This window comes from Malaclemys terrapin, chromosome 15 (genome assembly GCF_027887155.1).
Source record: "Malaclemys terrapin pileata isolate rMalTer1 chromosome 15, rMalTer1.hap1, whole genome shotgun sequence".
Classification (NCBI taxonomy): domain Eukaryota; kingdom Metazoa; phylum Chordata; order Testudines; family Emydidae; genus Malaclemys; species Malaclemys terrapin.
In genome coordinates, this window is record NC_071519.1 from 11,796,025 (window position 1) to 11,815,047 (window position 19,023).

Below are 19,023 nucleotides of genomic sequence, written 5' to 3' on the forward strand. Positions count from 1 at the left end.
TTTACGTGTTACTGATTGTTTTTAGAAGTATAGACGTGTTATGGCTGCAATTCTTGCTTTTGAAATGATTTACTCTTGTGTGTGTGAGTGAAGAATGTCTGGCATGCTAACAGAGAAGAGACAGCAGGAGCCCGTACTGATGGGCCGGATGGTCAAGAGGGGAGTGGAGAAGTCGAGAGGCACTAACCTTATTATCAGAATCACCCACATGGCACCCACCCTAAAGCAAAGGCAGACGCCCCAAGGACAAGATAAAGAGCGGAGCCAGAGGGATGAGATAAGAAACAACTCCGGACACTCCCAGTAACAACCCAAAATAATGCTGATTGGGAGCAACCTTGACTATCTATTGACTAACAGCTCCGGTGTGACACACCAAGGTTCATAAACTTGTATGGGAACTTATAAAAGGAGGGTGTATTGCCCATGGGACTTTGGGTTTGTTCTGCATCAACATCGGAGCTTCGGACGCGTCTGACAGAGACCCAGCTCCAGCTCCTCCCCTCCTTCGTTGCAATTTCAACTGGCCACTGGAATGGACCGAGCAACACTAAGGACTGGTAACTATAAGAACCAGCTGCAGAACCTTTTGGTGTGTGTGTATATGAATGGAAACATATGCTGATTTTAATGCTTAAATTGTCCTCTCAATATACGCGGTGTATTGCCTTATCCCCTTGAAAAAGAGTCCATGTGCTCCTTATAAGCATAACACCACCCTCATACCTCAACCCTCTACCCTAGCTCTGAACCCCTTGGCCCCACCCCTGCCACACACCATCTCCATATTGGGGCACATAACAAAATTCATTCCGCAAATGGATGTAAAAAATGAGAGGGAACATCAGACAGGGGCCCAGACTGGGCCTCGCCAGGACAGACACTGCAGAGCACGAACCCAAACACCTCCATCTCAGTGACTTCTCCCTGCTTAGCAACACACCTCTCATCCACACTCCCGAAAGCCTGGGTAGGGGGGATTTATTTTCTCTTGTGAAGTTCTGAACCCCCCCTCCCCCCGATGAAGCTGGAGTGAGAGGTGGCACCTGTGAAAACCAAAGGGTCAATTTGGAGGGAAATGATGAAGTTATGAGGTGGACTGGCTTCACCCAGAATCTCTATGGTTCCAGCCCATGTTACTTATTAAAAGAAATATGACTCAATATCTCTTTTATACGCTTTATTCAAATGAACTAATCCAATCAAGAATACACATTGAAGGCTAATCTACTACAAACCCAACTCAACTAAATAAGGGTTAAACCAGGGGTCTCAAACACGCGGCCTGCGGCCCCCCACCCTCCCCCAGTGTTTAGCGGATCCGGCCGGACGTGCACCGGGGGCAGGGCAGGCTCCCTGCCTGCGTGTCTGCCCTGCCCCCACAACGCTCCAGGAAGAGGCTGGAACCTGGGGAAGGGGGGGCAGAGGGGCTGTGTGTTGCTTCAGGCACCGCCCCCAGCAGCTCCCATTGGCCGGGAATGGGGAACTGCAGCCAATGGGAGCTGCTGGGGGCGGTGCCTGAAGCAACACACAGCCCCTCTGCCCCCCCCTTCCCCACATTCCAGCCTCTTCCCGGAGCGGCGCGGGGGCAGGGCAGGGCAGACAGGCAGGCAGGCAGGGAGCCTGCCCTGTCCCTAGTACATGCCGGGCCAGATCCTGCCCCCCAAACCCCTCCTGCAGCTGAACCCCCTGCCCCGAGCCCCATGCCACACCCCGCACCCCTCCTGCACCCCGACCCCCCCTGCATCCCAACCCACTGCCCTGAGCCCCATGCCATACCCCTCCTGCACCCCAACCCTCTGCCATACCCTGCACCCTGACCCCCTGCCCTGAGCCCCCTGCTGCACACTGCACCCTGACCCCCTGTTAATCCATGTAGCTAAGTACCGGTGATGCTTCGAAAACAGGTCTACTTCAAAGTCTTGATGATTGCCCATTGTTTGCTTAAGGACTCTAAGCTGTCAGGAGACCCTGTGTCCTAGTGCACTCTCTCCCTTTACGCAGCTGCTTGAGAGAATAAAATATCTGACTTTGCTGTACCCAGCCAAAAAGAGTGAGAACTCTGTTATTCTCTGGCTGTCAAAGGCTTATTTTTAAATTTTTTAAAATGCTGCCAAAAACTGCCTTTTGATGAGAAAACAGCGATAGCGTACACACTGCAATTGAACTTTTCTCAAAAAAAACCACCCAGTTTTGGTGACAAAATCTTCCACCCCAGGGGAGACTTTTGTCTTTTCACCTCCCTTTATTGTTGACAAACAGCCAGTGCAGACACCACACCTTATATTTTTGATTTTATTGGCCTCTAGAAAGTGTCTCACAATTCCCATGCTGCCGCTCTGGTCAGCGGTTTGAACTCCACTGCCCTGTAGCCAACCCACCCAAACCCTTGCAAGCCCTGGGAATTTTAAATTCAATTTCCTGCTTGCTGGCTTCCCAGGTGAGCATGGCTGGCTATTGCTTGATTACGAAAGAGAGCTCTTCAGAAGTAACCTCCTGGTAGGCCTGGGCCACAACTGCCTTGCGACCCATATACATGAGCATTTTGCTTAGTTCTGTGTCACATACTGTGGAATATTGTCCTTGAATCATCAGAGACAATATTGACCCAAACTATTGGTATGTCTACACTACGAAATTAGGTCAAATGTATAGAAGTCAATTTTTTAGAAATCGATTTTATACAGTCGATTGTGTGTGTCCCCACTTAAGATCATTAAGTCGGCAGAATGAGTCCACAGTACCGAGGCTAGTGTTGACTTCCAGAACATTGCACTGTGGGTAGCTATCCCACAGTTCCCGCAGTCTCTGCCGTCCATTGGAATTCTGGGTTGAGATCCCAATGCCTGATGGGGCAAAACATTGTCGCGGGTGGTTCTGGGTACATGTCGTCAGCCCCCCTTTCCCTCGGTGAAAGCAATGGCAGACAATCCTTTTGCGGCTTTTTTCCTCTGTTACCCGTGTAGACGCCATACCAGAGCAAGCATGGAGCCCACTCAGCTCACCGTCACCGTACGTGTCCTGGGTGCTGGCAGACGCGGGACTGCATTGGTACACAGCAGCAGCTCATTGCCTTGAGGCAGCAGATGGTGCAGTACGACTGGTAGCTGTCGTCATTGTCGTCGTCTCCTGAGTGCTCTTGGCCGACCTCGGTGAGGTCTGTTGGGGCGCCTGGACATAAATGGGAATGACTCCAGGTCATTCTCTTCTTAAGTTTCGTCTCATGGAGATTCAGTTTGCCTGGAAACAATGACGGCTACAGTCGTACTGCACTGTCTGCTGGCGAGCACCCAGGAGACGACGACGGCTAGCAGTCGTACAGTACCCTCTGCTGCCAGCCTACCCCTTGCTCGCTCCTCCCTCCTGCCGTGAAAGCAACGGCTGACAATAGTTTTGTGCCTTTTTCCGTGCTGGCGCCATATTGCTGTCAGCATCATCATCCACCCGCCGCTTCTGCTGCCAGTCTGCTCTCCTGCAGATGCCATAACACGGCAAGCATGGAGCCCACTCAGATCACCGCGGGAGTTATGAGCGTTTTAAACCATGTATTATATTTACAAAGGTACACTCACCAGAGGTCCCTTCTCTGCCTGGCAGGTCCGGGAGCCTGCCTTGGGTGGGTTCGGGGGGTACTGTCTCCAGGTCCAGGGTGAGAAACAGTTCCTGGCTCTCGGGGAAAATGGTTTCTCTGCTTGCTTGCTTCAACCTCCTCCTCTTCCTCGACTCCAAAATGTGCATCCCTGTTGCGTGATAATCCATTGACAGAGTCAAAGCACAGGAGTGGGGTAGTGGTGGCTGCACCCCCTAGAATGGCATGCAGCTCATCATAGAAGCGGCATGTCTGGGGCTCTGACCCCAAGCAGCCGTTTGCCTCTCTGGTTTTTTGGTAGGCTTGCCTGAGCTCCTTAAGTTTCGTGCGGCTCCGCTGAGGGGCCCCGTTATTGCCTCTGTCCTTCATGCCCTTGGAGATTTTTTTCAAATGTTTGGGCATTTCGTCTTTTGGAACGGAGTTCTGATAGCACGGATTCATCTCCCCATACAGCAATCAGATCCCGTACCTCCCGTTCTGTCCATGCTGGAGCTCTTTTGCGATTCTGGGACTCCATCATGGTCACCTCTGCTGATGAGATCTGCACTCACCTGCAGCTTGCCACGCTGGCCAAACAGGAAATGAGATTCAAAAGTTTGCAGGCCTTTTCCCGTCTACTTGGCTAGTGCATCTGAGTTGAGAGCGCTGTCCAGAACGGTCACAATGGAGCACTCTGGGATAGCTCCCGGAGGCCAATACCGTCGAATTGCGACCACACTACCCCAAATTCAACCCGGCAAGGTTGATTTCAGCACTAATCCCTTCGTCAGAGTACAGAAATCGATTTTACGAGCCCTTTAAGTCAAAAAAATGGCTTTGTCGTGTGGACGGGTGCAGGGTTAAAATCGATCTAACGCTGCTAAACTCGCAGTGTAGACCACGGCTATATAATCACAGTGTTATTCAATTCCGTTCCATAGTTAGATGTACAATTTTAAAATGCTACTCTCTCTCTGGTAGCACATCCAATAGCTTTGAGTATTCATTCCTGATGACTGAACTGCTCTTGAACTTTCTCCATGTCATAATGGAGGAGTGGAAAAAAGACACGCACAAAAAGAAATAGTTTGAAATAAATGGTCATTTGTCTCAAAATCCACCAAAAACCTGAACTTCACCCTATCACAAAAAACTAATATCCAGTTATGTTATCAAAAGCCCTCAGGAAAGAAAAACCCACAACACACAAGTGAATAAGACAGTTTCAGTATCATATAAAATGAAATTCCAGAGCATCTTACATCTCATGATGCCAAATTAGAGCTGATTTTCCTATTACGCTGTCCTCTGGTCCATTCAAACCTTCTTCACTCAGCACCACCTCATTACAATTCAGTCAGGTTAGTTACAAAGGTTTTAGCATCATCATAATAGGGAAAATCAGGCAATCTTTCCATCTGGAAAGGCTGAAATGATACTTTTTTTCTACCTTTCCTCCTGCCTTTTAATTACATCTCAGAAATACAAATCAGAAGACTGGTAGAAAAACTACCTCTTCTTCAGAACAACCACAAGTAATGTCAGAAAACCTGGGAATGAGACTCTCGCCCAACCAGGAAATTTGCAATGTGATGCTCAGAGTTTATCAGGACTAGGAAGGGTGATGGAGATCAGGTCAGCACAAGGGGAAAGCTAACCAGACCACTGCACCTGGGTTATGTCTGCCCTGAAAAGATAGTTGTGTTTTTACACCAAGATAGCTAATTTGAGCAATTTAGGCTGTATCTACATTCGACCTTACAGTGGCACAACTGTATTTATGCAACCGCGCTGGTGTAAGTTCCCTTGTGAAGTCGCTCTATGGTGGCGGGCGAGAGCTCTCCCGTCGACATAATTAAACTACTCCCATTGAGCGGTGGTAGCTATGTGGGCGGGAGAAGCTCTCCCACCGACACAGCGCTGTACACACTGCCAATTATGCCGACAAAACTTGTTACTCAGGAGTGGGGTTTTTCTTCACACCCCTGAGCGACATAAGTTTTGCCGACATAAGTGGTAGTGTAGACATGGTCTACTCAATGTAGAGTTCTGGTGGAGACAAGGCACAGATAGTTTTTATCTCACTGTAGCTAGATGAGGTAAACCCTCTCTCTCCCAACTCGGATTGATGGACATTTCTGTCAAGAGGGATACACATTCCCATAACTCATAAGACAAAGGAGTTGTTAGAAAGGATCACAGGATTCACCCCAAAGTAAGGTGAGCTGCAAAAGATAGAAGGCGGCAACTCACCAGAAGGGAGCTGAGAGACTACAGTAAAGGAAATGGTGCAATTGACCTTAAAGACCAATATGTGGGAATTAGCCAACGTATTACCAAAACAAAACCCAAAACAAAAAATCTTTGGGCAGCCCTCCTGAATACAAGTATAGTGTTATTCTCCTGTGTGGATTCTCTGATGTGTGATGATCCGTGAACTGACTGAAGCCTTTCCCACATACAGGGCACGACTAGGACTTCTCTCCTGTGTGGATTTTTTGATGTGAAACAAGCCGTGAGCTAGAAGTGAAGCCTTTACCGCACTGAGGGCATCTGAAGGGTCTCTCTCCAGTGTGGACTCTCTGGTGTTTATTAAGCTCTGAGCGCCGAATGAAGCTTTTCCCGCACTCAGAGCATGTGTAGGGTCTCTCTCCTGTGTGGTTTCTCTGATGTGTGATAAGGCTTTCTTTCCGAATGAAGCTTTTCCCACACTCAGAGCATGTGTAGGGTCTCTCTCCTGTGTGGTTTCTCTGATGTGTGATAAGGCTTTCTTTCCGAATGAAGCTTTTCCCGCATTCAGAGCACGTGTAGGGCGTCTCTCCTGTGTGGTTTCTCTGATGTATGATGAGCTCTGAGTTCCGACGGAAGCTTTTCCCACACTCAGGGCAGCTATAGGGCGTCTCCCCTGTGTGGATTCTCTGATGAGCAATAAGGTTTGATCTCTGACGGAAACTTTTCCCGCACTCAGAACATGTGTAGGGTCTCTCTCCTGTGTGAATTCTCTTATGTGCGTTAAGGTGTGAGTGTGAACTTAAGCTTTTTCCACACTCAGGGCATGTGTAGGGGGACTCCCCCGTGTGTCTTCTCTTATGTTTGATCAGCTGTGATCTATTAGTGAAGCTTTTCTCACACTCAGGGCACGAGTAGGGTTTCTCTCCTGTGTGGATTCTCCGATGTGAGACAAGCTGATAGCTACAAACGAAGGCTTTCCCGCATTCAGGGCATCTGTAAGGTCTCTCCTCAGTGTGAATTCTTTGATGTATGATCAGCAGTGAGCTCCGAATGAAGCTTTTCCCACACTCAAGGCACGTGTAGGGTCTCTCTCCTGTGTGGATTCTATGATGCATGATCAGCACTGAGTTCCGATTGAAGCTTTTCCCGCACTCAAGGCACGTGTAGGGTTTCTCACCTGTGTGGATTCTCTGATGTGTGACAAGCTGTGAGCTCTGACTGAAGCTTTTCCCACACTCAGGACATGTGTACGGTTTCTCTCCCGTATGGGTTCTCTTATGTGTGATAAGCTGTGAACTATGACTGAAACTTTTCCCACACTCAGGGCATGAATAGGATCTCTCTCCTGTGTGGATTTTCCGATGTGAGACCACCTGTGAGTTAGAAATGAAGCTTTTTCCACACTCAGGGCATGAATAGGGTCTCTCCCCTGTGTGGATTCTGTAATGTGTGGTAAGGTTTGAGCTGCGACTGAAGCTTTTCCCACACTCAGGGCATGTGTACGGTTTCTCTCCTGTGTGGTTTCGCCGATGTGTGACAAGCTGAGACCTAGTATTGAAGCCTTTCCCGCACTCAGTACATCTGAAGGGTCTCTCTCCAGTGTGGATTCTCTGATGTATGATAAAGGCTGAGTTATGTTTGAAGGTTTTCCCACACTCCAGGCAGATGTACGGTGTTTCTCCTGTGTTGATTCTCTCATGTCTAATAAGGTCTGAGCCTCTACTGAACTTTTTCCCTGGTCTGTGCTGACTCTCATGGTCGTTTGCCTGTGCACAACTCCAGGAAACATTCCCTTTGGATCTTTCTGAGAATGTCCCATGTGCTTCTACTTGCTCAGCATCGTCTCGTTGAGGATTCTCCTCCTCATTCACCATCCCATCATCTGCTAGGATAGAGAGAGAAACCAGACACAGGTCACTCCCTTTGCCAGAGGAAAAGGGAACCTCAGAGAGAGGAATGGAAGAAAGGGGGGAACAAACAAAAGTGAGTGACGGAGAGATCAAACAAAGAAAGCTGAATTTCCCCCAAACCTTTCCCCAAATGAGAGAGACGAGGGGATCAATTCTGGGTCTAAATTTCAACTAAGTACTCGGGGAAAAACCAGACTGGGGAGTGAGCTAATATCAGGCGAGAGTCAGGAAAGGTAGGAAGCCATAAGTGAAGTCTGCCATGAGGATGCCACACCTCCTGAGAACAACCCTGAACTCAGAAAGCTCACAGGGGCTTTGTAGGAATCCCAAATATTTCCTTAATTCAGGGACAGATTTTGAGTTGGTTTAACTGATTCCTCACCTGTGCAGGCCTCTCTCAGGGTCTCTCTTTCCTCAGAGTCCTGGAGGTCTGGGACCCATGGTTCCTCCCCTCGTCCCAGCCAGGAGATCACATGAGGTTTGGAAACTAGAAACCCTGCACAAGTGACAGAAAACAAGTGAGATCAGCTGAATTTGATGGATACTTGTGTCACATTTCTGGGGGTGCAATCCAGACCCCCGAAAGGTTGTGTCACCACCTGCCCTGTAATCCTGGGTTCCTCACAGTGCTTTGCTGTTGTAGCTCCCAGCCTGGGCCGCTGACAAACAACCTACCATAAGAACAAAAGAGCAGCCGTACTGGGTCATACCAGAGGTCCATCTAGCCGAGTATCCTGTCTACCAATAGTGGCCAATGCCAGGTGCCCCAGAGGGAATGAACCTAACAGGTAATGATCAAGTGATCTCTCTCCTGCCGTCCATCTCCACCCTCTGACAGACAGAGGCTAGGGACACCATTCTTTACCCATCCTGGCTAAGTCATTAACGGACTTAACCTCCATGAATTTATCCAGTTCTCTTTTAAACCCTGATATAGTCCTAGCCTTCACAACCTCCTCAGGCAAGGAGTTCCCCAGGTTGACTGTGCGCTGTGTGAAGGAGAACTTCCTTTTATTTGTTTTAAACTTGCTGCCCATTAATTTCATTTGGTGGAGCCTAGTTCTTATATTATGAGAATAAGTAAATAACTTTTCCTTATTCACTTTCTCCACATCACTGATGATTTTATATACCTCTATCATACTCCCTACACAGATCAGCACTTCCGGAGCAGGGGAATAACATACTAGAGGAGGCTTCTTTTCTTCTTCAAGTGATGGTCTCTATTGTATTCCACCGAGGGTGAGTAACGAGTAGTACCTAGATAGGCAGAGGGTGAGAGGAAGACGACGGAACTGTGGAGTGGAGGATCTTTGCACTGAATGAGCTGTCTGCCACAGAACCACACTCTGAAGCATAAGGAGAAAAAAAGATGTGTACCCAACTCCACGTGGCCGTCTCGTATATGTCCGTAAGGGTCACGTCACGGAGCCCGGCAGTAGTCGATGTTGGCACTCTCGTGGAATGGGCCCATATCCCACCTGGTTGGGGAGGAGCTCACTGGGAATCAATGAAGGGGTGTGTAAAATAATGTAAATTAAAGATGTTTGGATGTGCCCCTCTCCTATGACTATGGAGGAGCAGGATCAATGGCCTATGTCAAGGGGTGGACAATTGGGTGTACTGCGTATGAGGTGTTTTTCTGGAAATGTACATATTACTAGGGGACACAATTACACTAGCCCCTAACCAAATTACACACATCTACACTCTGCTATCTGGACTTTGGTGCACAAATGGATCTGTAAATCTTAATGCTGTGAATAATTGAACCAGGGCATACTGCCTATTCCATACCAAATGGTTAAGTTTGTTTGGACAATAACCCATTTTTCTGTGGACATTCAATAGACTTATGATGTGGACAAAAGCACGCAAAACCTGCAGGGGCAGCTTGTTGCAACTGCCAGCAAATGGACACATTAAGATCTTGACCCTGTCGAAGGTGGTGGCTCGGATGTTGGACCATACTGCAGTGGTCAGGACTCTCAGTGTTGCTGTACATTGTGGATTGTTAACTCTACTTGTGTTACACTGCATATGGAGATAACCTATAAGTAATGTAGTAAGCCCTCCCCGCCCCACAGCAAGACAACCCGGACCCAATCTTCTCGGGCCCACTATAATGGGAACACTAATTGGAATAGGTGTGGTATGCCCGTACGAGAGAAGGTGCAGGGCACTGTACTACACAAGGGGCAGTGGGACAAGTGGAATATCACACCTTCCACCTTGATGCCTGGCCCTATCAGGAAATGTGTCACCATGTGTCCTATGCTTTTCCAGGGATACCTGGGCAGGAGGATCCCAAAAGAAAAAGAAAAAAAAGGGGTGGAGTGTTAGGATATAGAGATTCAGGCCTGTCTTTGAGACTTTAGGTGTATTCTTATCACTTAGCTAGTTACAGAGATATAAAAGAAGAATCAAAATCAGTCTGTCTGTCTAAGGGCCTTCTCTTACTGTGACAGTCTGAGGCCTGGTTCTTAGGCTAAGGCCTTCGGCTAAGCAGCAGAGGCCAGCCATAAACTGGGAAGTGTATGGTCACATCCTCACATTCCAAACTAGTCACATTGAAATAAGGTGCTACTGGGCTGTTAGGAATACAATCCTGTCCTGATATTCCTATCACCTCCAAAGAAAGGGAAGAGCCTAGAAGATGTAAAAGGAAACTTACTTTGATAGCATCCTGTCTGGCAAGAACTTACTTATTGATAGCTGGGATGTGAAATCCTTATTTCTGTATTGTTCTATCACTGTAGTCTCCACTTCCCTATTGTTTGTATAATCTCTGTCTCGTTCTGTGATTGTTTCTGTCTGCTGTATAATGAATTTTGTTGGGTGTAAACCAATTAAGGTGGTGGGATATAATTGGTTAAATAACCATGTTACAGTATGTTAGGATTGATTAGTTAAATTTCAGTAAAATGATTGGTTAAGGTGTAGCTAAGCAGAACTATAAGTTTTACAATATAGTTTGCAGTCAATGAGGAAATAAGGGGGAATGGGGGTGGGGAAATTGGAATCATGTTTTGCTAAGGGGGGAACGGGAACAGGGATGGCTCTGTGGTGTCAGAGCTGGGAAGGGGGACACTGAGGAAGGAAACTGGAATCGTGCCTGCTGGAAGTTCACCCCAATAAACATCGAATTGTTTGCACCTTTGGATTTTGGGTATTGTTGCTCTCTGTTCATGCGAGAAGGACCAGGGAAGTGAGAGGGTGAAGGAATAAGCCCCCTAACAGTACCACTGCGTGCAAAATGTCCAGCAGGTGGTGCCGCTTGTGCTGCATCTCCTCCAACGGTATTTCGAGAGCTTGAGCTGTCCTTCATAGCAGCTCTTGAACCTGACAGTAGTAGTCTGGGAGAGAAGAGAGAGTCAATGACACAGCCTTGCCTCGGGATGATGAGAGAAATCCCTCCGAATCGGTCAGTACCATCGGGGCCGGGCTGATCGGGGCATCGTCCAATCCCGGTTTCAAATGCCTACTCGGCGAAGGACAAGTCTGTGCTACAGGAGAGGATTCCCGTGCTGAACAGGATTGTTCTGAAGGAGAATATTGGGGCCACAAGCTCCCATATGGCCAACCTAGTTGGATCCTGCTGTTGCAGCGCTGGTGCCCAGGGAGTCAGGTACCAGCAGCTCCTGGATTGAGGTAAGGGAGGGTATTGCCAAGGTGCCATCGGGACCTTCTGAGAGTCACATCTTCAGAATGGAAGCAGCGGACCATACGTAATGTCCAGGCCCTCAGACTCTGAGGAGGAACTGAAGTTCGGCATCAGTGATGGTGCTGATGGAGCAGGGAGCGTCACAGGAACACAGCCAAAGAGTTGACAGGTTGGATACAGGGGATGGGGCCCTCTCAGTAGGTGAGGGAATCAGGACACATGGAAACTTCATCCTTCCCAGGGTGAACAGTTCATGAGGCCCGGGGGGGCAGGGGGAGCAGTTGAGCGTTTCCTTGGAGTCAACGGCACCAGGTCTATGGATGGAACTGGGGCCAGAAAGGGGAAACATCTCAGAACTGGTGATTCACCAGATGTCAGCGGAGCAGCAAGTGATGCTGCTTTTTGTCGCTCTTGGAGCGGGGTGCCTCTCCTTGGCCAGAACTCATGGACGCTGTGGCATCCTCCTTCAACCTGGAGGAAGACTCACTGCTATGCCTATTTGCGTCTTTGTGTGACTCATGACTAGGCCCCGGCGTGGGGTCCGTATCACTGGTGCCAGCGGAGCCGGACTGAAGCTCCACGGTAGGAGGTGCACGCTTAGACTGTTCAGTCTGATGTAGTGGGGGGTTCCGGGGCCAGCCTTCAAACCCAGACCGGGGCGACTTCCATGAGATGCTTCTCAAGACACGGGGGGGTGGGGGGGGGGAGAGAAGGGTGTGTGTCAGGGGAGGGCATGCGGGGGCACGGAAACAGAGACAGATGCTGCACCTGGATGTGGTGTGGGCTTTCCCCAAGCAATACAGACCGCATTGGTGCTCATCATTGGTGAAGAACAAATGAGGACAGGAAGTGCAGACTTTGAATCCTGTCCTCTCAATCATAATCCAGCATCCAGACCTGAGTGCTGGAGGGAGAGATAGGGGGAAGGGGTGGGAGGAGGGTTTGGAGGGGAAATGCATCCTGAGAATAGCGGAACTTTCAGAAACAAGAAAAATCACTATTGAAACCAGGAAAATCCTGACTATAGAGAGTACCCAGACACGGCTGCTGGGGGCGAGGCGGGGAGTTGGGGATTGTTTGGCAGGAAACCGCCATTATGGCATCGCCAGTCCTTAATCCTACAAAAATTTCAGAAACAAGAAAACTACTACATAAAACAACAAAGTCCTTCTAATGAGAGGCTTTGATTTGACATGACTCACAGCCATCTGGTGTATGGACTTAGCATAACCCACAGCCATCTTCTAGGCTCAACCACCATACGTTGGAAACAAAACTATAGACTCAGGGGAATTTGGCCTTGGCAGACAGATAGAAAAGTATTAGCTGCAGCTACAGCCCTACTAATTGGAGATAGACAGACAGATATTCACAAAGTCATGAGAATGGGGAGAGAATGGATACGTTAGCCTTCAGTTTCTGCAGTTTGTCTGATAATAAAAGGTAGGATGTTTTGCTGTTGCTAAAGAAATTTTACATAGGCAGAGAGTCCCAGTCTACTGCTGGTTAAGCAATTCTACCCTGACAGTGTATTCCACTAACAAAGCACAAAGATAAGTGGACCTTGAGAAGTTTTAACTAACTTTGAAAAACACAAAAGCTAATGCAATAGGTGGTCTTAGGCATGTGAACCCCTGTACAGTGAAAATGAATGGTTAGTGTTTTTGCATAGCTATAATTGGTTCAAGCATAGATAAGAGAAATCCTCATTTTAACTACGTAATGGGGGGTCAGAAGACGAGATCGTTGGAACTTAACTCAGAGACACAGCTCAAGACCAAAGGTGCCAGGACTTTTAACCCTGCATGACCATATTGCACAGAAGACGGAGCTCCGGACGAGAGCAGATCCTGACTGGCCACCGGGAGACGTCCAGCTGTCTTTGCTGGGAGGGGTGAGCATTAGATGCTTGGCGTGTGTATTCTGTTGATTAGTTGCTAATTAATACATGAACATGTTTAAGGATATGACTGTGTAAGGCTCTTTCATTGGGAAAGGGCCCTGCAGACCTGTAGCACCCTGAGTTCACTAGGAAGGGATATTGGCCCTGAGCCCAGGGAGGGGTGAAGTTGGGCCTCTTGTCCCTCTGTACCCACAAGGACGGGGAGAGGGTGGGAGCGTTAAATTGTGCGGGTTACATCCTGACTAAATAAAGAAAATGCGTCACCAGGGACGAGAGGACAGCAGAAGCTCTGACTTGGACCGGGCGGCGGTGAGAGGGAACTGGAGACGCAGGCAAAACCACAAGGCAACGCAAGGGCGCACACGTGACCCCACAGACACTACTACTATAAAAAGCTCCGGCTCTGGGAGCAGGGCGCATGCGCATTAGCCTCAGTGGAATTCAATAGGGACCATCGCTCAAAGAAGAACCTGCTTTAATCAACACACACGGCATTGACGAAACTCTGTAGTGCAGACGTTGCCATAGTTAGGTCAGCCTAGCACCCACTTAGACACAGCTGGGTCTGCGGAACAATTCTGGGCTGACCACTTTCAGCTGTAGCGCTTGCAGTGTAGACATGCTTTTAGTTCCAAGCGAGCTCTCTGCGTGAGCCCATGACAGCTCTGTAACAAAAACACCTCATGTGTCCTGGTCTTCACACTCTGATTATAGTCATATGACTATGTAGCAGACTATGTGGCTCTGGGAAGAAGGATAAAGGAGTTTGAGGTGCAAGTGGTGTTCTCGTCCACCCTCCCTGTGCAGGGAAAAAGCCTGGGTAGAGACCGTCGAATTGTGCAAGTCAACAAATGGCTAAGCAGGTGGTGTCGGAGAAAAGGCTTTGGATTCTTCGACCATGGGATGGTGTTCCAAGAAGGAGGCGTGCTAGGCTTAACAGTGAAATCCTTGCTGATCTTAAACGCAAAAGAGAAGCTTACAAGAAATGGAAGCTTGGACAAATGACCAGGGAGGAGTATAAAAGTATTGCTCAGGCATGCAGGAGTGAAATCAGGAAGGCCAAATCACACTTGGAGGTGCAGCTAGCAAGAGATGTTAAGAGTAACAAGAGGGTTTCTTCAGGTATGTTAACAACAAGAAGAAAGTCAAGGAAAGTGTGGGTCCCCCCCTTACTGACTAAGGGAGGCAACCTAGTGACAGAGGATGTGGGAAAAGCTAATGTACTCAATGCTTTTTTTGCCTGTCTTCACAAACAAGGTCAGCTCCCAGACTGCTGCACTGGACAGCACAGTATGGGGAGTAGGTGACCAGCCCTCTGTGGAGAAAGAAGTGGTCCGGGACTATTTAGAAAAACTGGACGAGCACAAGTCCATGGGGCCGGATGCGCTGCATCCGAGGGTGCTAAAGGAGTTGGCGGATGTGACTGCAGAGCCATTGGTCATTATCTTTGAAAACTCATGGCGATCGGGGGAGGTCCCGCATGACTGGAAAAAGGCTAATGTAGTGCCCATCTTTAAAAAAGGGAAGGAGGAGGATCCGGGGAACTACAGGCCAGTCAGCCTCACTCAGTCCCTGGAAAAATCATGGAGAAGGTCCTGAAGGAATCAATTCTGAAGCACTTAGAGGAGAGGAAAGGGATCAGGAACAGTCAGCATGGATTCACGAAGGGGAAGTCGTGCCTGACTAACCTAATTGCCTTCTATGAGGAGATAACTGGCTCTGTGGATGAGGGGAAAGTAGTGGATGTGTTATTCCTTGACTTTGGCAAAGCTTTTGATACGGTCTCCTACAGTATTCTTGCCGGCAAGTTAAAGCAGCATGGGCTGGATGAATGCACTGTAAGGTGGATAGAAAGCTGGCTAGATCGTCGGGCTCAACGGGTAGTGATCAAGGGCTCCATGTTTAGTTGGCAGCCGGTATCAAGCGGAGTGCCCCAAGGGTCGGTCCTTGGGCCAGTTTTGTTTAATATCTTTATTAATGATCTGGAGGATGGTGTGGACTGCACTCTCAGCAAGTTTGCAGATGACACTAAACTGGGAGGAGTGGTAGATACACGGGAGGGTAGGGATCGGATACAGAGGGACCTAGACAAATTAGAGGATTGGGCCAAAAGAAATCTGATGAGGTTCAACAAGGACAAGTGCAGAGTCCTGCACTTAGAATGGAAGAATCCCATTCACTGTTACAGACTAGGGGCCGAATGGCTAGGAAGCAGTTCTGCAGAAAAGGACCAAGGGGTTACAGTGGACGAGAAGCTGGATGAGAGTCAACAGTGTGCCCTTGTTGCCAAGAAGGCTAACGGCATTTTGGCCTTTATAAGTAGGGGCATTGCCAGCAGATCGAGGGACGTGATTGTTCCCCTCTATTTGACATTGGTGAGGCCTCATCTGGAGACTGTGTCCAGTTTTGAGCCCCACACTACAAGAAGGATGTGGAAAAATTGGAAAGAGTCCAACGGAGGGCAACACAAATGATTAGGGGGCTGGAGCATATGACTTATGGGGAGAGGCTGAGGGAACTGGGATTGTTTAGTCTGCAGAAGAGAAGAATGAGGGGGGATTTGATAGCTGCTTTCAACTACCTGAAAGGAGGTTCCAAAGAGGATGGATCTAGACTCTTCTCAGTGGTAGCAGATGACAGAAAAAGGAGTAATGGTCTCAAGTTGCAGTGGGAGAGGTTTAGGTTGGATATTAGGAAAAACTTTTTCACTAGGAGGGTGGTGAAGCACAGGAGGCTTGACAAACCCTGGCTGGGATGATTTAGTTGGGAATTGGTCCTGCTTTGAGCAGGGGGTTGGACTAGATGGCCTCCCGAGGTCCCTTCCAACCCTGTGATTCTATGATCCTATATCAAGCACAGAGGGAAACTGAGGTATGTACTGGAATCACAGAAATATTACCAAAATTCCCACATCCAATGGTCATAGGCCTCAGAGAGAAAGCAAATGGTAGGGGCTGGACTTTAATGCATCCAATAAGGATAAATGAAATATATTGTTTAAAAAAATAATTTGTTATGCCACTGGTCATTTAAAATTTGTGTACGTCTAAAAATGATACTGGGATGGGACATAAGTCAAAGGGGGAGGGGAACAGGACACAGAAACCAATCTACACATGTATGAGTAGTAAAGGTATAGAGCATGTGTAGGCAACCTATGGCACAAATGCCAAAGGCAGCACACGAACTGATTTTCAGTGGCACTCACACTGCCCTGGCTGCTGGCCTGGGGTTCCGGCCACCGGCCCCTCTCAGCCTGCTGCTGGCCCCAAGTCCCGGCCACCGGTCCGGGGGGGCTTTGCTGCCCGTCTGGGGTCCCGGCTGCCAGCCTGGGGCTCTGCAGCTGGCCCCAGCCTGGGGCAGTGAGGGGTGCAGACAGGGGCTAGAGGGGGCGCAGCAGCACCCCCACCTTAAAAATATTTGTAAGTTCTGATTTGCTGCTTATATCACTATCACGCCACGTGGAACAGCGCACTGGTTTGATGTTGAGATTAGAATATACCTGCAAGACCTGGAATCAGAATTTTCTGACAGATTTCAATATTTCCAGCAATTTGGCCCAATGCTTTCTTTTCTAATGAAACCTGAAAAGTTCAATGAAAGAACCTTCGATTTGTCTGTATTTCAGTGGATGAGTGTTGAAGATTTTGAAATGCAACTCATTCAGTTAAAAAGCTCAGAATTGGGGGCATCAAAGTTTGGAGATCTGTGGAGTGCACTTGAAGCTACCGAGAGAGTTCCTGGGGCCTCTACTCTGACCTGCTGGACGTCCCTGCCAAGGAAATGTAACTGTTTGAAAAAAATTGTGTTTGCAATGCTTTCAGCATTTGGATCCACATACCTGTGTGAACAGGTATTTTCACACATGACATCTGCCCTCTGTCCCAATCGAAGCCGGTTAACAACTGATCACTCAGAAGCCCGTGTGCAGCTTAAAGTATCCAAATCCGTGCCATTGGAAAAATCAGCAAGGAAAATCAAGGGCAAGATCACACTAAACCAATAAGATCTGCATTTTAATTTAATTTTAAATGAAGCTTCTTAAACCTTTTTAAAACCTTGTTTACTTTAAATACAACAATAGTTCAGTTCTATATTACAGACTTACAGAATGATGATCTTCTAAAAACCTTCTAAAAACGTTAATGTATGACTGGCACGCCAAACCTTAAATTAGAGCGAATAAATGAAGACTCGGCACATCACTTCTGAAAGGTTGCCGACTCCTGGTATAGAGTTATTATTACAGAGGTTCTTTAGAGAACCCACAGTTTCCAATAACCAAGGGGACAGGACTCCTTACCTAGCAAGGTCAGATTCTCATAGTTCTCCTGCATGACATCTCTGTAGAGGGCTCTCTGAGCGGGGTCCAGCAGAGCCCACTCTGACTCGGTGAAATACACAGCCACCTCCTCGAAGGTCACCGGCCCCTGAAAGAGCAAGAGCCCCTCACTTAGTAATTTAGTATAACCCCAGGATTCCTGGGAGAGCAGGAACAGGAAAATGGAAGCTTGGGAGCAACAGGGTAGCACAGTCCCACTCCCACCCTGAGGAGCCAGGAGGCACCAGGTTGAGGGGAGAAAAAGAGAGCCCCTCACGCTGCCCAGTGGGAGCAGGGGTCTTCATATTCATCACACACCTACTAACCAGAGGCTGATACAGGAAATGGAGTCCCCGGCAGGGTCAGGGACAGCCTCCTGGCGGCAATCCCAATATCTCCCCCCCATAAAATTATATATAAACAAACACCTGGAAGAAAGAGGAAGTCGACAGGAAATAATGTCAGAAGCTTGGAATTGTGGAACATTAATAAGGCGAAGCAAAGAAACAAATGGAGAACTCTCTGGCCAGCAGAATTAAGGAAATATGAAGGAGGGTTCTTGTTTTTTAGTATATCAATAACAAACAAAAAAATCCTAACAATGTTATTGGTCCATTACTAGACAGAAAGGGCAGAATTATCAATAATAATACAGAAGAAGTAAAAATGTTCAGTGAGTATTTCACTCCTGGATTTGGGGAAAACAAGCAAATGATGTCGTGATATGTTTATGATGACAACACCACTCTTTTCATTAAAATAATAAGTCATGAGGATGTTAAACAGAAGCTACTAACGTCAGACATTTTTAAAATCAGCACTTCCAGATATCTTCCATTCAAGAGTTTTAAAAAAAGCAGGCTGAGGGGCTCTCTGGACCATTAATGCTGTTTTTCAATAGCTCTTGGAACACTGCGGAAACTCCAGAAGACTGGAAGTCAACAATAAAGTTGCCCCTATATTTAAAAAAAATTGTAAAAGGGATGACCAAGATAACAGGCCTGACATCGAACATGGGCAAGATAATGCGGGGGAAGAGGGGGAATATTAATAAAGAATTAAAAGAGGGTAATATAATTCATTCCAATCAACAACAATTTAGGGAAAACAGATCCTCACAAACTAATTGGATTTTTTTTTTCTTTTTTTGAAGGAGATCAGAAGTTCGGTCGATAAAGGAATAGTGTTAATATAATATACTTTAATTTCTCTAAGGTATTTGACCTGGTACAGCATGATACTTAAACAACTACATCAATACAAAATTAACATGACATACATGAACTACATTCAAAAACAGCTGATACATTTCAAAGTGTAACTCTAAATGGTCACGTGGGTGGGTTTCTATTGGGGTCCCACAGGGATCGGTTATTGGCCCTCTGCTATTTAACTTGCTTATCAATGACTTGGAAGAGAACATAA

At 47.7% G+C, this 19,023-nt stretch overlaps 1 protein-coding gene across 2 annotated transcripts in view; it reads right to left on the bottom strand.

Moving 5' to 3' along the window:
* LOC128822976 (zinc finger protein 420-like) overlaps window positions 1–19,023 on the bottom strand; it is a 68,825-nt gene that overhangs the window by 46,636 nt on the left and 3,166 nt on the right. Inside the window, exons 3-5 of one of the 2 annotated variants that reach the window (XM_054004912.1) lie at window positions 17,581–17,707; window positions 8,093–8,206; window positions 3,027–7,685 (exon numbers count right to left, since the gene is read on the bottom strand). In XM_054004912.1, coding sequence (XP_053860887.1) covers window positions 6,040–7,685; window positions 8,093–8,206; window positions 17,581–17,707 — 1,887 coding nt within the window. In that variant the 3' untranslated portion in view covers window positions 3,027–6,039. Of the gene's footprint in view, window positions 1–3,026; window positions 7,686–8,092; window positions 8,207–17,580; window positions 17,708–19,023 lie in introns of those variants that run through there. The other variant, XM_054004911.1, reaches the window with a different exon arrangement.